This window comes from Drosophila albomicans, chromosome X (assembly GCF_009650485.2).
Source record: "Drosophila albomicans strain 15112-1751.03 chromosome X, ASM965048v2, whole genome shotgun sequence".
Classification (NCBI taxonomy): Eukaryota; Metazoa; Arthropoda; class Insecta; order Diptera; family Drosophilidae; genus Drosophila; species Drosophila albomicans.
Genome location: NC_047627.2, coordinates 5,191,576 through 5,206,385, shown reverse-complemented (window position 1 = coordinate 5,206,385; position 14,810 = coordinate 5,191,576). Strand labels below are relative to the sequence as shown.

General features: G+C 42.9%; 4 protein-coding genes across 6 annotated transcripts; 2 read left to right on the top strand and 2 right to left on the bottom strand.

Moving 5' to 3' along the window:
* The first annotated feature begins 3,172 nt into the window (after positions 1-3,172).
* Positions 3,173-4,623, top strand: LOC117569561 (alpha-tocopherol transfer protein-like). Of its 3 annotated transcripts, none has more exons than XM_034250783.2 (6): positions 3,173-3,330; positions 3,526-3,685; positions 3,744-3,825; positions 3,885-4,187; positions 4,246-4,382; positions 4,446-4,623. In XM_034250783.2, the coding sequence occupies exons 1-6, from the start codon at positions 3,222-3,224 to the stop codon at positions 4,522-4,524; spliced, it is 870 nt and encodes a 289-aa protein (XP_034106674.1). In that variant the 5' UTR covers positions 3,173-3,221; the 3' UTR covers positions 4,525-4,623. The 3 variants fall into 3 exon arrangements, with proteins under 3 accessions (XP_034106674.1, XP_051864699.1, XP_034106683.1); XM_052008739.1 differs by lacking the exon at positions 3,173-3,330 and adding an exon at positions 3,353-3,372; XM_034250792.2 differs by lacking the exon at positions 3,173-3,330 and adding an exon at positions 3,425-3,440.
* A 196-nt stretch (positions 4,624-4,819) lies between these two features.
* On the top strand, positions 4,820-7,227 carry LOC117566332 (protein crooked neck). The gene is made up of 2 exons (XM_034245851.2): positions 4,820-5,034; positions 5,097-7,227. Exons 1-2 carry the CDS (start codon positions 4,999-5,001, stop codon positions 7,167-7,169), a joined length of 2,109 nt encoding a protein of 702 aa, XP_034101742.1. The 5' UTR covers positions 4,820-4,998; the 3' UTR covers positions 7,170-7,227.
* Positions 7,228-8,065: 838 nt separating this feature from the next.
* LOC117568192 (odorant receptor 2a) lies at positions 8,066-9,450 on the bottom strand. The gene is made up of 2 exons (XM_034248654.2): positions 8,206-9,450; positions 8,066-8,135 (listed from the first exon to the last, which is right to left on the bottom strand). The coding sequence occupies exons 1-2, from the start codon at positions 9,448-9,450 to the stop codon at positions 8,085-8,087; spliced, it is 1,296 nt and encodes a 431-aa protein (XP_034104545.1). The 3' UTR covers positions 8,066-8,084.
* Positions 9,451-10,780: 1,330 nt separating this feature from the next.
* Positions 10,781-14,519, bottom strand: LOC117566506 (DNA-binding protein K10). The gene is made up of 2 exons (XM_034246083.2): positions 13,134-14,519; positions 10,781-12,536 (listed from the first exon to the last, which is right to left on the bottom strand). Exons 1-2 carry the CDS (start codon positions 14,376-14,378, stop codon positions 12,270-12,272), a joined length of 1,512 nt encoding a protein of 503 aa, XP_034101974.1. The 5' UTR covers positions 14,379-14,519; the 3' UTR covers positions 10,781-12,269.
* Positions 14,520-14,810: the final 291 nt, after the last annotated feature.

Genomic DNA, 14,810 nt, shown 5'->3' with positions numbered 1-14,810 from the left:
AAAAGCAACAACAATAGCAACAACTGCATCGACCACTACAACAACAACTACATCAGCAACAACAACAACAACCACTGCAAATTTAGTTGTAAAGAAGCTGAGAAGCTGAACTGGTTCTCTCAAAGTTGGTCGGCAATTTTGTGGATAGCATGTGGATCCTAAGTAAGTGACTTTTTGCGTGGCTACTTGCTGTCTACTTCTGTTGGCCTGGTAAAATATTTCAAATATTAATTTTTAACTGGCATGGTCAACAACAACGGCATCGACTACTATAACAACAACAACAACTACATCAGCAACAACAACAACAACCACAGGCAAATTCAGGAGTAGAAAGATATTAAGAACCCCGTGGTCATCTCAGAGAAGGTCGCCCGCATGGAGGATCTTATGTGGATCCTAAGCAAGTGGCTTTCAGCGTGGTAACTTGCTGTCTACTTCTGTGTGCCTGGTAGAATAATTCAAATATTAATTTTTAATTGGCATGGTCAACAACAACGGCATCGACTACTACAACAAATGCATCGACGACTATAACAACAACAACCACAGGCAAATTCAGGAGTAGAGAGATATTAAGAACTCCGTGGTCATCTCAGAGAAGGTTGCCCGCATGGAGGACCGTATGTGGATCCTAAGCAAGTGGCTTTCAGCGTGGTAACTTGCTGTCTACTTCTGTGTGCCTGGTAGAATAATTCAAATATTAATTTTTTTTTAAGTAGTAAGTAAAAGTTAAGCATGGAAATTTGAAAATTCAATACTTACGTTACTTGTCTTTAAGTGGCCAAATTAAATCAAAGTTTTTATTCGGTTTTCATATTATTTATTTAAATATGTTTTGTGTATGCCTATACTTATTTTGATCGCTTTTCATTTAATAGAAAATAATAAAGCCTAGTAACATATTGTATTGTGACAATGATTTAACAAAAAGAAAAGAAATCGAAAAATGTGAATTTTAAAAAGTACAAAATGTGTGTTCTCACACTCTCATCTAGTGTTCAAAGCTTTGCAATTTCCGATTTTTTGGTGTAATGTAAAAAATTTGTAATTTTATGTTTTAGTTTTTACCCTTTTACATTTTTGATCAAAATTAATGTTGTTTCTTAATCATTGACTGCTGGAGATTGCGATGCCGAGGTTAGGAAATCTACTGCAGCCATATACTGAGCAGCTGAAGCATCTGGAGATGCTGCTGATCTCTGTCAAGTTGGTGCGACGCTTCAACCTTCTGTGCCAGTTAAACTCGGAATATCGTAACGATAAGCTCAGCTTGAGGTCCATATTCGGTGGTCTGCTGCTGTCTGTGCTCGGCATGCGTTTCGCCCAGCTGCGTGAGGATCTGCTGATGATGATTATAAATGGCACAAGTCTGGTGCTGAGTCTCGGTTTACTGGGATTCTTTTGTTCGCATGCTGTGCCACGATGTCGAAATGGTTTGTGGTTAAAGTTGCTGCTAATATGCCTCCTGATTGTTCTCTGGTTGTGGCATTCATTTGAGAATAAGAATGTGAACGTGGCACAGAATGAAATACGCCTGCTGAGAACTGGCATCGTGTCGTCTATGCTTGTCTTCGGTCTGGTGCGGGGAGCAGCATTGGCAACTGTTAAAAGAACTGGCAGCATTTGGGGCTGTGTTCTCTCGCTGTTGATAGTCACATCGAAGTTGCTCTCTGAGCTGCCCAAGCTGGATAATTTTCGATTGCAGCAGCAGTTGTTTATCTTCGGTTTAAGCACGTTACGGTTTGTTCATTCGCTGCTCCTTCGACTGCCTTCTCGAGTAATGATTCAGGAAGCTGGAGACTCATCAACTCACTCCTTGGGACTATTCAATTGATGTATTGATATTGCGTGTCGATGTTAAAAGCTCTCTAATCGGTTGTAGATGATCGTGATAATGGCTCTAATGTTTGCTATTTAGTGTAACATACGCAGTGTTGACCATAAACAAAGTTTAATCACATTTTATTGTCATTCATAATTGTGGCAAATGGTTTCGCTTTTGATTTCGGTCGCAGTTGATCACAAATATTTTGAATTTTTGTTTTTTTTATACCCGCTACCCATAGGGTAGAAGGGTATTATAACATTGTGCCGACAGGAAATGTATGTAACAGGTAGAAGGAGGCATCTACGACCCTATAAAGTATATATATTCTTGATCAGCGTCAACAGCGGAGACGATCTAGCCATGTCCGTCTGTCCGTCTGTGTGTCTGTCCGTCTGTCCGTCCGTCCGTATGAACACCTAGATCTCAGAGACTATAAGAGATAGAGCTATAATTTTTTTTCGACAGCATTTGTTATGTTTGCACGCAGATCAAGTTTGTTTCAAATTTTTGCCACGCCCACTTCCGCCCCCGCAAATCAAAAAAATCGAATAACAAGCGTAATTAAAGCTAGAGTTACGAATTTTGGTATATATAACAATTACTATAGTAGTTATGATTCCTGAAAATTTTGTTACGATCAGATAAAAGTTGTGGAAGTTATTAAATAAATACTTTTGTATGGGCAAAAACGCCTGCTTACTAGGGGTCTGAGATGCTTTGGCCGACAATCTGGTACATTGTGCCGTATATGGTATATTTTGAATGGTGTACTATATCGATATACCAAACAAATCTTTTGGTATATTTTTAGTATTTTTTTTTAGTATTTTCGGTATATTTTGAAAATTATACCGCAATATTTTGCCTTTATTAAAAGTGGGTAGCGGGTATCTCACAGTCGAGCACACTCGACTGTAACTTTCTTACTTGTTTTTTTTTTGTCGGGCTGTCTGGAAAGAATTGTAGAATTCTGTGCACGAGCTGGTGATTAGATGGCTGCGCAGAAGCTGTGTAATCGCACAAATTTAGGCACTATTAACGCGACCAAATGTATGGCCGGAAAGCAATTAAACAATTACGTGTTTAATTGCCAAACAGAAAGTGTACTCTAGCATTTAAATACGCACACACACATGAAGTATACGCATTGATAATATCAATAATCAATAATCACTCACAGACACATTTCACATACAATAAATCGAATAAGCTCAGCACTCGCAAGCCTGCCAGTTGCTGAGCAGACTTCAAACACAACGGTTCTCGTTGCGCACGCAATCGATTGTCAGATAAACACCGTCAAAATAAAAACTAAAGTTTGAATTTCGATAAGTAAATACCAGCTGTCGCTTACGATTACCGATTAACGATTAACCACTGCTTGATTGCAATGAGCACAAACGACGATAGTGAAAGTGCAAATCAGCTGAGACGCGATCATGATTTGGCCGAGCTGCTCGAATGGTTTCAAAACAACGAGAATTTGCCGCAGGAAATTGGTAAACAAACACACACAAACAAAAGAGAAGAAGCGTGCTGATGTAATGCAAAATTTGGCGGCGACAACTTGTTGAAATGCTGCAAGCGTCGCCAATAATATTTTAATGAGGTCGTTTGTAGGCAAAGAAGCAAGCGCATACATAGTACAATATTTTGATGGGCAACGCTTTCTTTCTATTTTTCTTGTTATGCAGAGCCGCTGCTGCTGCGTCGCTTCTATCAGTGCATGTACGGCAATGTGGAGGACACCAAGCAACTCATCGAGGTGAACTATGCGCTGCGCAACAAGCATCCGCATCTGTTCATCCAACGGGATCCACTCGATGCCGACAGTCGTCGCACCTTTGACTATGCGTAACTCAATTAACTATGCACTAATTACTATAATAGTAATTAAATCAACCATTTACAGAGATATTCTACCGCTGCCTGGCTTGACGCCGGACAAATACAAAGTCTCGCTCTATTGCTTTCGTGACTTTGAACCTTCCAAGGTGAGCGGATTGTTGCATGCCTCATTTGCTGTCAAGTAATCCATGCACTTCGTTTGCAGATGCATCACACGGAGGATACACGTGCCTTCTTTATGGTCACCGACTGTCGCTTCATTACGCCCGACGATGCCGCACACCCGGAGGTGTTGTCGGTGGGCGAGGTGCAAATCTTCGATATGAAGGGCACCACAATGCGGCACATCTCACGACTCACAATTAGCACACTGCGCGCATATGTCAAGTTCCTGCAGCTGGCATTTCCTGTGCGCCTCAAGGCCATACACATGGTCAACTGTCCTACGTATCTCGATCGCATCGTTAGCGTAGTGAAACCGTTCATCAGCGAAGAAGTCTTCAAATTGGTGCGTCTTCCAGTCTTCAGTTCCGTGCTTAAATTATCCACATGCAATGCTTTTACAGATACGCTTTCACACGTCCAGCATTGACACGCTGTACAGCTTTGTGCCGCGCCAAATGTTACCCGAGGAATACGGCGGATTGGCCGGGCCGTTGGCAACTTTACGTGCACAAACCCAACAGGATTTGGCCGACAAAAGGTGTGCGAAAATTACTGCTCATGATTAGCTTTCAGTTGACAAAGTCGTTTGTATTGATTTCAGGGAGTATTTGATGAATCCGAATCATTGGCATGTCGAGAAGCAGGAGAAGCGAAGTGGCAGGTCGTGGAAATTGTTTTAGCTCAGCCAAAATGATCCCTAAAGGAATCTCAACTGACAGCGTTTATTTTATTTTATTATTTTTTTTATGGCGTTGTACTTTGTTTCTAATTGTGTAGTTATTTTTTTTTTATGTATTTAATAAACATGTGTCTATATATTTGTTACATTTGATTAAAAATTACAGTTTTTCCTTAATTGTTATGGAAATTTGAAAAAAAATATTTTAAGCGGTTACAACCGTTTCGATATCGATTACATTCGTGAATAGTGCAAAATGGTCACACTTATTGTCGTCGTTACATTGTGAATGGCAAAGTGGTTGGAAGCAGAAACGTTTAAGCATCGCCACTTTGGGTCTTGTGTTTTGGTTTTTGGGCATTGTGTTGAATTTTACTTTGCCTTAGTTATAATCAGCTACAATTTGAATTGATATGTTGTACATCTAAAACTCGTCAATTAATTAATTAACAAAAGTAGCAAACACTAAGCAACAATGGATCGTCCACAGAAAATGCCCAAGGTGGCCAAGGTAAGTAAATCAGGTCCTATGCAAAAAAGAGAAAAAGTTTAAACGTGTTCTTCGTGATGCAGGTAAAGAATAAGGCGCCAGCCGAGGTGCAAATTACGGCAGAGCAACTGCTGCGCGAGGCGAAGGAGCGTGACTTGGAGATTCTGCCACCGCCGCCGAAACAAAAGATTTCCGATCCAGCAGAATTAGCCGATTACCAGCAGCGCAAACGCAAAACATTTGAGGATAATCTGCGCAAGAATCGCATGGTCGTCAGTCACTGGATCAAATACGCGCAATGGGAGGAGCAACAGCAGGAGATTCATCGTGCCCGCTCCATTTGGGAGCGTGCGCTGGACAACGAGCATCGCAATGTGACGCTGTGGCTCAAATACGCCGAAATGGAAATGAAGAACAAACAGGTGAACCATGCTCGCAATCTCTGGGATCGCGCCGTGACCATAATGCCGCGGGTCAATCAGTTCTGGTACAAGTACACCTACATGGAGGAGATGCTGGAAAATGTGGCGGGAGCACGACAGGTATTCGAGCGTTGGATGGAATGGCAACCCGAGGAGCAGGCGTGGCAGACGTATGTGAACTTTGAGTTGCGCTATAAGGAGATCGATCGGGCACGAGAGATCTACGAGCGCTTTGTATACGTGCATCCCGACGTCAAGAACTGGATCAAGTTCGCACGCTTCGAGGAAACGCATGGCTTCATCCATGGCGCTCGACGTGTCTTTGAACGCGCGGTGGAATTCTTTGGCGACGATTACATCGAGGAGCGGCTGTTTATAGCGTTTGCACGTTTTGAGGAGGGGCAAAAGGAGCACGATCGGGCGCGCACCATATACAAGTATGCGCTGGATCATCTGCCCAAGGATCGGACGCCGGATCTGTTCAAGGCCTACACCATACACGAGAAGAAGTACGGCGATCGGGCTGGCATCGAGGATGTGATTGTGTCAAAGCGCAAGCATCAATACGAACAGGAGGTGGCCGCCAATCCCACCAACTACGATGCCTGGTTCGATTACCTCCGCCTCATCGAATCCGAGGGTGATCGCGACCAGATACGCGAGACCTACGAGCGAGCGATTGCGAATGTGCCGCCGGCGAATGAGAAGAACTATTGGCGTCGCTACATTTACATGTGGATCAACTATGCGCTGTACGAGGAACTCGAGGCTGAGGACGTTGAGCGCACCAGGCAAATCTACAAGACATGCTTGGAGCTCTTGCCACACAAGCAGTTCACGTTCAGCAAACTGTGGCTGCTCTACGCTCAGTTCGAGCTGCGTTGCAAGCAACTGCAGGCGGCTCGCAAGGCGCTGGGCATGGCGATTGGCATGTGTCCGCGAGACAAACTCTTTCGCGGCTATATCGATCTGGAGATACAGCTGCGTGAGTTCGAACGCTGTCGTTTGCTGTACGAGAAGTTCTTAGAGTTTGGGCCGGAGAATTGCGTCACGTGGATGAAGTTTGCCGAACTGGAGAATCTGCTCGGCGACACGGAACGTGCTCGGGCCATTTATGAGCTGGCCGTGCAGCAGGTGCGTCTCGATATGCCCGAGCTGCTGTGGAAGGCGTACATCGATTTCGAGGTGGCACTGGGCGAAACCGAACTGGCGCGTCAGCTCTACGAACGTCTGCTGGAACGCACACAGCATGTGAAGGTCTGGATGTCGTTTGCCAAGTTCGAGATGAGCATCAGTCACGGCGGCGATGATCCGGAGCTGAGTGCGAAGCTGGCTCGACGCATTTACGAGCGTGCCAACGAGATGATGCGACAGCTCGGCGACAAGGAGTCGCGTGTCGTCCTACTGGAGGCGTGGCGAGACTTTGAGCGAGACATCAACGATACGCACGCCTTGCAGAAGGTGCTCGATAAGATGCCGCGACGCATTAAGCGACGCCAAAAGATTGTCTCCGAGGATGGCGTCGAGGAGGGCTGGGAGGAGATCTTTGATTACATCTTTCCGGAGGATGAGATGGCACGACCAAATCTCAAGCTGCTCGCTGCCGCAAAGATGTGGAAGAAGAAAAAGGACAACGAGCCGGAGAACGGTGACGAACAGGAGCCAAGCGGAAAACAACAAACAGCTGACACGGTTCAGTCGACCTCATTACAGCCGCCTCCTATTCCAACGTAGAATTTAAACTCCACCTCGTATCCACAAAATTAGAATAAAGAATTGCAAAAACATTTAACCGTTCTCTTGTCGTCCTTTTACTGTGGATTGTAATGCGTAGCGAATATGCTTCGACGTGGAGTATCTGTTTATTATATGCTGAGTGCATTGACCACCAAAAAACCTTTGCCAACTTTTAGGCCCAAAGCAAAATAGATTCAGTCCAGGCGTCCACCACAGGGTGAAAGTAGCTTCCGCAGGGGCAGCTAAGTTCCTAAGGCTGCTGAAAGTAAAAGAACAGCCAAGATAATCAACTCTATGTTAGCTTAACAACTTGAGAATTGACGAGCAGGGAGTTTACCAATCTCGAAATTGAGCAGTAAAAAATTTTAGTTGGTTGTACTTAAAAGATGATCAATGAATTTCATAGAATTAGGGCGAAGAGAGAGAGCACAATAAAGCTTTCATGTTGCTCCCTTTATTGCGGAAGCAATAACTTAATTGCAAAAACTCTTCTGATTTTTCAGTACCCTTTACCAAGTTAACTATTTGAGAATCTCCGAGGAAGGTTTCGAGCTTCATACTGCATTCACGGCTCAGCAATTTTCAAATCGTTACAAATTTTCAACTGTTTTGCACTTTTTTCTTATTTGAAATGAGTTTCCTCTCGGCGACTCTTTAAAATGTTAGTCTAATGTGATATTTAGCCTGTTGGACATATTGGCTATACCCTCTCATCTTTTTAGCTAAATAATCTGCAGTTAAAAGTTGCCATTAAGTGTAAAGCAAGGTGGCCGCTAAGCGAGATTTGTATGTATTCAGTGAGTAATTGAATACAATCCTAATTTGTGACATGTGCAGAAGTGAAGTCATTATATAGACTGAAGCTGGAACGTTCCTCAGGCAGCCATGACTAACATAAATAGTTCCCGGTGTTTACTTGGCGCGTAGTAGCAGCGTAAATACTGAATAAGTGAGTCGGTTGACCTGCGAGACACATAAATAGATTACTTTCAGTTTGAATTGGGAATACGGAAACGGGAAAACGCAACTGTACCTGAACAAAGGTCTCCAGGGTGACGGCGATGTAGCCACCAGCGAGAATGTACGACGGTCGCTGAGTGCGCATCAGGGTGATGATGAGGTTGCGCTTGAAGCGCATATTCTGATCCATCCAGTTGCAGGCGTAGAAGGCATTGAGAAGCGCCTCGCTCTGGGTGCGCATGCGATCGCCAAAGTAGCAGATGATGAACACCTCCAAGGTGACAGCGCTGAAGAAGACCAGCGACAGGATCATGGCACTCAAATCATGCGAATCCGCCACATACAGAAAGTGCATCGCCACCGTGCACTGAACGGCAGCGGAGCACATGAACTGAGCGAAACAGGCGACTGAGAGTATCTGCTGGATGATGGCATGCAGTCGCAGAATGTTCACATAATCCTCAATGCAGGCCGTGAGCTCAAAGTACGCGACATGCTGATGTGGAACATGATAACCAATGCGACGCACACGCAACTCCAGGGCACGCATGTGTCCGGTGAGAATGCAGAGATATGCCGGCGGATACGAGTCGTTGGCACAGTCCTGAATGGCCTGGACAATCAGACCGAAGAGCTGATACACATAGATGAGCACATAGGCGACATTCGAGTGCTGCCAATCGATGCCGAACCATGCCGGATACAGCAGCTGGCGCTCCTTGGCGATGGCCACACGCAGGCAGCTCAACGTGGTGCCAAACACAAAGATGCCCCCAAAGGTGCGAAAACTGAGACGAGCCGTGTGCACCGCCTGACGGAGCACAGCCAACTCATCGGCGTTATTCACGGCGAGAGCACGTCCATCGAGCACCGCCAGGAGTTGCTTGATCTCGTGCAGCTGGCGACGCACTAGGAACACATTGATGAACTTCAGATTCGCCACAATGTCCGTGATGGTGATGGTAAGATTCTCGCAGAGTTCACGCAACGAATACGTGTAGAAGAGCTTGGCCAGCAGCGTGATGGGAAACAGCAGCGTGACCAGCACATTGATGACCAGCGAGCGCAACACGAATCCCAAACGTGACGCACCTGGTGGCCGTATCAAACCCATCAGTTGCCACACACGCCAATGATAACTGACCGCACTGTGCGTGTCCAGCTCCGAGTCGATGTCCGGCAAGTTCGGCTCTGACTGCGCCACGATGTTGTCCTCAAGTTCCTGAAGTGCTGCAGCTCCAATGCGTTGCATCTCGAGTTCGCGTTGTGCCTCTGCTTGGAGCTCGCTCATCAGCTCTTGTATGCGACGACGTTGCATCTCTTGTTGCCTTGCCCCAGTTGCAGCAAGTGGTTTTTATAGCTGAGCTGCCCCCCCAATTGAAAACATCTGGAGTGCATTTTCATTTTATAGAAATTTGTCGTTTTTATTTCTCACGAGTTGATCAAGTCTGCAGTGTGTGTGTGTGTGTTTAGGGTGTGGGTGTGTGTGAGGGGATCAAGCTGAGACCAATCTAATCGCTGGACGATTTGCATGTCCGATGCGCCACTAAAGGACGAACTTATTGGCACTCTATCTGATATGATACACAACTATCTCTATGGGTGTATGTGTATGTGTATGGGTGTGTGTTGTGGGTGTTGACAACAATTGCAATTGACAGCAGTATTTCATATGCGTAATAACGAAAAAGTCCTTAGGCTACACTCGACTATCGAATACCCGCAGCACAACAAGAGTTTTCGTAGCAGCGTCGCAACTTCAATTCCTCCGAGATCGAATTCCTACAGCTAAATTTCAGTGCTTTAGCTTTCTTGCTTTTTTTTTTTTTGAATCAGTCAGCACAAAGAATTGTCTATTGAAACCATAGTTTGCATATGGGTAATTCCATGGCGAAATTTGTCCCGTGCGAGACTTTTTACAGTTCACTGCAGTGAAAATAACATAAACTGAAACAATTTTAAAAATAAATGAATGTTATTCTTAAAGCTCTAGATAAGCACTATATTTAGAGCTAAGACTAATTTTAGGAACTTGATCTGTTTTCCGATAAAATATATAATTTCTTTTATTTTTTGGTTTTTTGTACGAATTGGTTAATTTTTGAAATTATTACAACAGAAAACAAAACGGAAAAAAAAATTCCAAAACCATTCTTAGCTCTAATTAAAGTACTTATCTAGAGCTATTTAAATAAACTTTTCTTATTTTCAAAATTTTTTCAGTTTATGTTATTTTTAATGTAAAGAGTCTCGCACGGGACAAATTCCGTTTTGGAATTACCCATATTTCGATTTAGGTTAGCAATCACACTATGCTATCACACTAATATGCACTTCTGCTGTCCACTGAGTGCCCGGGTATAATGAGACCAATAAACGCTACGCAATTTAGGCAATTTAACTAACTAGCTGTACATTGATTTTCGAGTGTTTTCCTTCTTGCTCGATAAAAACACGCAACTGTACTAATTATCTTAACGGTGGCTTTCAAACTGTAAACAGACGGACGCCAGGACGGACAGTGAGAGTGAGAGGCAGCAAAAAATACCCAATGGGATAAAGTGCCCTGAATACCCGCTTGCGCTTGTGCTGAGATGAGAAGTATCAACAACAAAGATGAAGAATGCATTTGTGTAATAATGTGTGTGTAATTTGTTGTATGTTGTGTGTATATTTATATATCGTTAAATACAAGTGTGTGTATATGTTTGTTTGTGGCTTTTTCTTTTGTTTTCAATTGAATTTATACAATAATCTCAATCTCAATAAATATTTACATTTAGGAATTGCCAAAAATGATTGAAGCTAATAAGCATTTTTTTTTTGTTTTGTTTTGTTTGTTTGTTTATGTTTGAAATAAGGGAAAGGACGTGGGAACGTAGGGGAATATAATAACACAATAACGAAAAACATACAAATATGTTTTATAGGCATAACGAAGAACAAGTAAATGTAGAAGACTTAAATAGAGAGCGGGGGGTGGGAGGAGGATTTGAAAGAGAAAACACCAAAAAAAAAAAAAACAAAGTCGATGCGCACAGTGGGAACAATCAGAATTTAGTGTTAACTCATATCTTAATTTGTAATTTTTAAGAATTAATTTAAAAATACAATTAAACGGAAATTAATTCACTTTCTATTTCTATTCATTTTCATTGTTTTCCTTTTTATTTTTACTGTTTTCGTTGGTGTCACGAAATGCGAATAATTTGCAAAATAAAGTGTATTTCCCCGGAAATAATTAAAGTGTTTTAAAGGATATATATACACAACATTTATATATGTGTAGATAGATAAATATCAAGAAGGGGAAATGCACTTTAGCAGTGTGTGAAATACATATTAACTAGGATACAAACTGGCATTGTTAAGGACTTCTTTTTTTGTTTTTTTTTTTTTTGTTTGTTTTTCAATTCTCTTTTTGTTCACTTATTATTTAACAGACAAATACAATACGTGACGTTACGTGACAACGTTACGTGACAACGTTACGTTACGTTATGTGCAACGTTACGTAGCTAAAGATACAATCAACAATGAATTTAAATTGATTTGAATTGCATAGCAGCATTTAAGTTTAAAATAAATAATTCATTAATTATTAATATTATCGTAATTAGCGTAATTATGTTTAATATTTAATAATGGAGGCAATAGTTAGTTTTCTTTCTCTCTTGTCGCAAAAATGTACAACTATTTGATTTATTTGTTATCATGTAATTTTTGTAATTGGTTTAATTAAGCTCAGTTCTCAGTCGCAAAATCAAAGAGTACGACACAAAAATCTATTTGGCTGACATTCTCTTATAATAATTATCATTATAAATCGAATTTTGCAATTTTTCATATTCGTTATCCTTCTATGTGTGTGTGTGTGTGTATGTGGTAGTGTATTAATTTTTTTTTAAATTTGTGTTTTGCTTTATTTGAAACATGTGTTTTTGCATTGTGTTTGTGTTTTTTAATTGTAGTGTTCTTAACTTCTGATTTGTTGTCTGTTGCATTTGCAGTTAACAAATTGCATTTATTTATGAACTATTCTTTTTCACATGCTTTGCAGTTGTAGTTTCTTTCTTCAATGCTTTGTTTGTGTTGCGTCCATTGCTATTTGATTTATTTGAATTATTGTTGCTGGCGCTAATAGTTATTGTATTTATTGAATATTGTTGTAATTCTTATGGTAGTTATTGGACTTGACCCATCGCTCTCTTTCTCTTTCTCATTCTCATTATCGTTTTCAGTTTCATGATCAGTTTCTGTTTCTTTAACTGTTTCTGTTTCTTTCTCTTTCTCTTTGTCTGTCTCTGTCTCTTTCGACAGCTCTGACTTCTCGATCTTAGTCGCGACGGCGTTCTGATTTAAATCTGCTTTTTTCTCATTGTCTTTATCTTTGTCTGTGGCATCCTGCAAAAGAATAATGTAAGGATGTATCTTGTGTATGCCAAACAAACAATAAAATCTTTAAACATTTCACTATAACAATAACATTAATGTTATCGATCAGCAACAATTTGGGCAAAAATCATTTTGAGGATTTCGATAAAGTATCGATCAATCAAATATTTACACTGTTATCGACAAATGGACAGCTACGTTACAAATATTTTAATTCGTCAGCAATCGCTTAAAGGATATATTTACTTAAGAGTTGGAAACAGAGTTAACTTGCGATCAACAAACAACAATCAACGATCAAGGCGTCAGAGATGAACAAATTTATCACATTTATCGATAATCGGTTAAGACAAAATGGGCAAAACTAAAGGAAAAAGCGTAAAACGGAACTTCAAATGAAAGTGGACAGCCTAAAACAAATTGTGAATGAATGTGTCTTTGTGTTTATGTGAGGATCTGCGTGTATTGTGTTATCGGGAAAAATATAGTTAGAGATGGGAACGCAAAGAATTCGTAGCGCAATATTGATCGATAGTGGGTTGATGTTAATGAAATCTAGCAACACCGCTCTAAAGAGGATTAATAGATGTGCAGTCGCTAGCTTACCTTGGCCATCACCGACGCGGCTTCTCGCTTTAGGTAACTCTCCCGCGCCGCCTCGTAGAGCGCGACAAAACGATCGCGTTGCACCTTGAACTTGGCAAAGAGCTCATCGTCCTTGTTGCCCTTCAGCCGATTCTCAATATCCAGTTTCTCCCCGTGGACGGCACGTATCTCATCGTTGACCCACGGCTTATCGATGGGATACTGATTAACCAGATCCTCCAATGTCTTGATACTGCTCTTCCCCCGCACCGCCTGCTTTACCAGCTGTGCATTCGGTTTGGTGATCTTCCTGCCATTCATATTGCCATTCATATGCGCCATGTTGAACGGTGCACCCGGAATGCCACCCGGTGGCATGCCACGCAACGGACGCATGCCGCGTGGCCCGCCCATCATGTGTGGCCCCATCAAGGGCAGCGGCATGGGCGGATGATGATGATGGTGGGGATGATGTGGATGATTGGGCAGACCGCGTCCATTGCGACGCATAAATGGTGGCGGCGGTGGTGGCGGTGGCCCACCCATGTGTGGCATGGGGCAGTGCATGGGCGGCATTGGTCCTTGGAATGGTGGCATCGGTGGAAATGGTGGCATTGGTCCATTGCCACCGCCATTAACTGGTCCCGGGCCCCGTCGTGGACCGCCCATTGGTCCGCCGACGCCGCCGCCCATCATATGGCGGGCGGAGCGTCCATTTGCTGGTCCCTGGGCGCGATTGCGATGCGGTGCATTGAACCGACTGCCATTGGGTGTGTGGAAACGCTGCTGATGCGGATGCCAGCCGTTATCGCCGCCTTGCATCATCATAGGTGGCATTTGATGTGCAAACTGCGAATTGTGTCCCTGTTGCTGTTGTTGTTGCTGCAACTGTTGCTGTTTGTTGTTATTGTTGCCCTTCAGCTGTTTACCCTTCATCGCCTTCTTCTTGCCACCCGCAGCCAAAGTTGCGCCTCCCGCATTTCCTGCTGCGGCTGTCGGCGGCGGTGGAACTGGCTCCGGTGGCGGACCATTGAAGTCAACGTAGAGCGGATCACTGGGCATCTGGCAGGACGTGTACATCTGTGCCTGACCCTGCCCCTGTCCCTGTGCATGGCCCTGGCCCGGGCCGTGCGGACGGAAAGGCATACGATAAGGTGCAATAGCCGCACGAACGTTGGCACGCTGCTGCTGTTGTTGCTGCTGTCGCTGGCGCTGCATGCCACGGTTGTTACCTTGGAATTGCTGATTGCCGCCCTTCGATGCCATCTCAAATGCAATTGCGAGAGTTTTGTACTTTAAACACTACGCACCCGACCGACTGTCAGAAATGGATGGAAAAAAAACACACACCACACACAAAATTCTATCACACGCTTTCAATGTTGTTGTGTTGCTAGCTGCTAGTTCTAGTCGTCAGCCAGTGTGCACACACGTTGTGACGCAATAATGTACTAAAATTGGACAACAACTTGAAAGTTTAAGCGCCGATTTTAAATAAGCTGGGCATTTGTTTTATTTTGCTGAATTAACGATATGTGACTATGCAAATTATTAAATTGCTAATATATATGCGAAGTCAACAGCAGCACAGTTGCATTTTTACATCAGTTAAATATTGCAAACAATAATTATAACACAATAAATTGGTGATATGTACACACTGTTTAATGCGCAGAATCATATCAGCTGTTTTGCTTA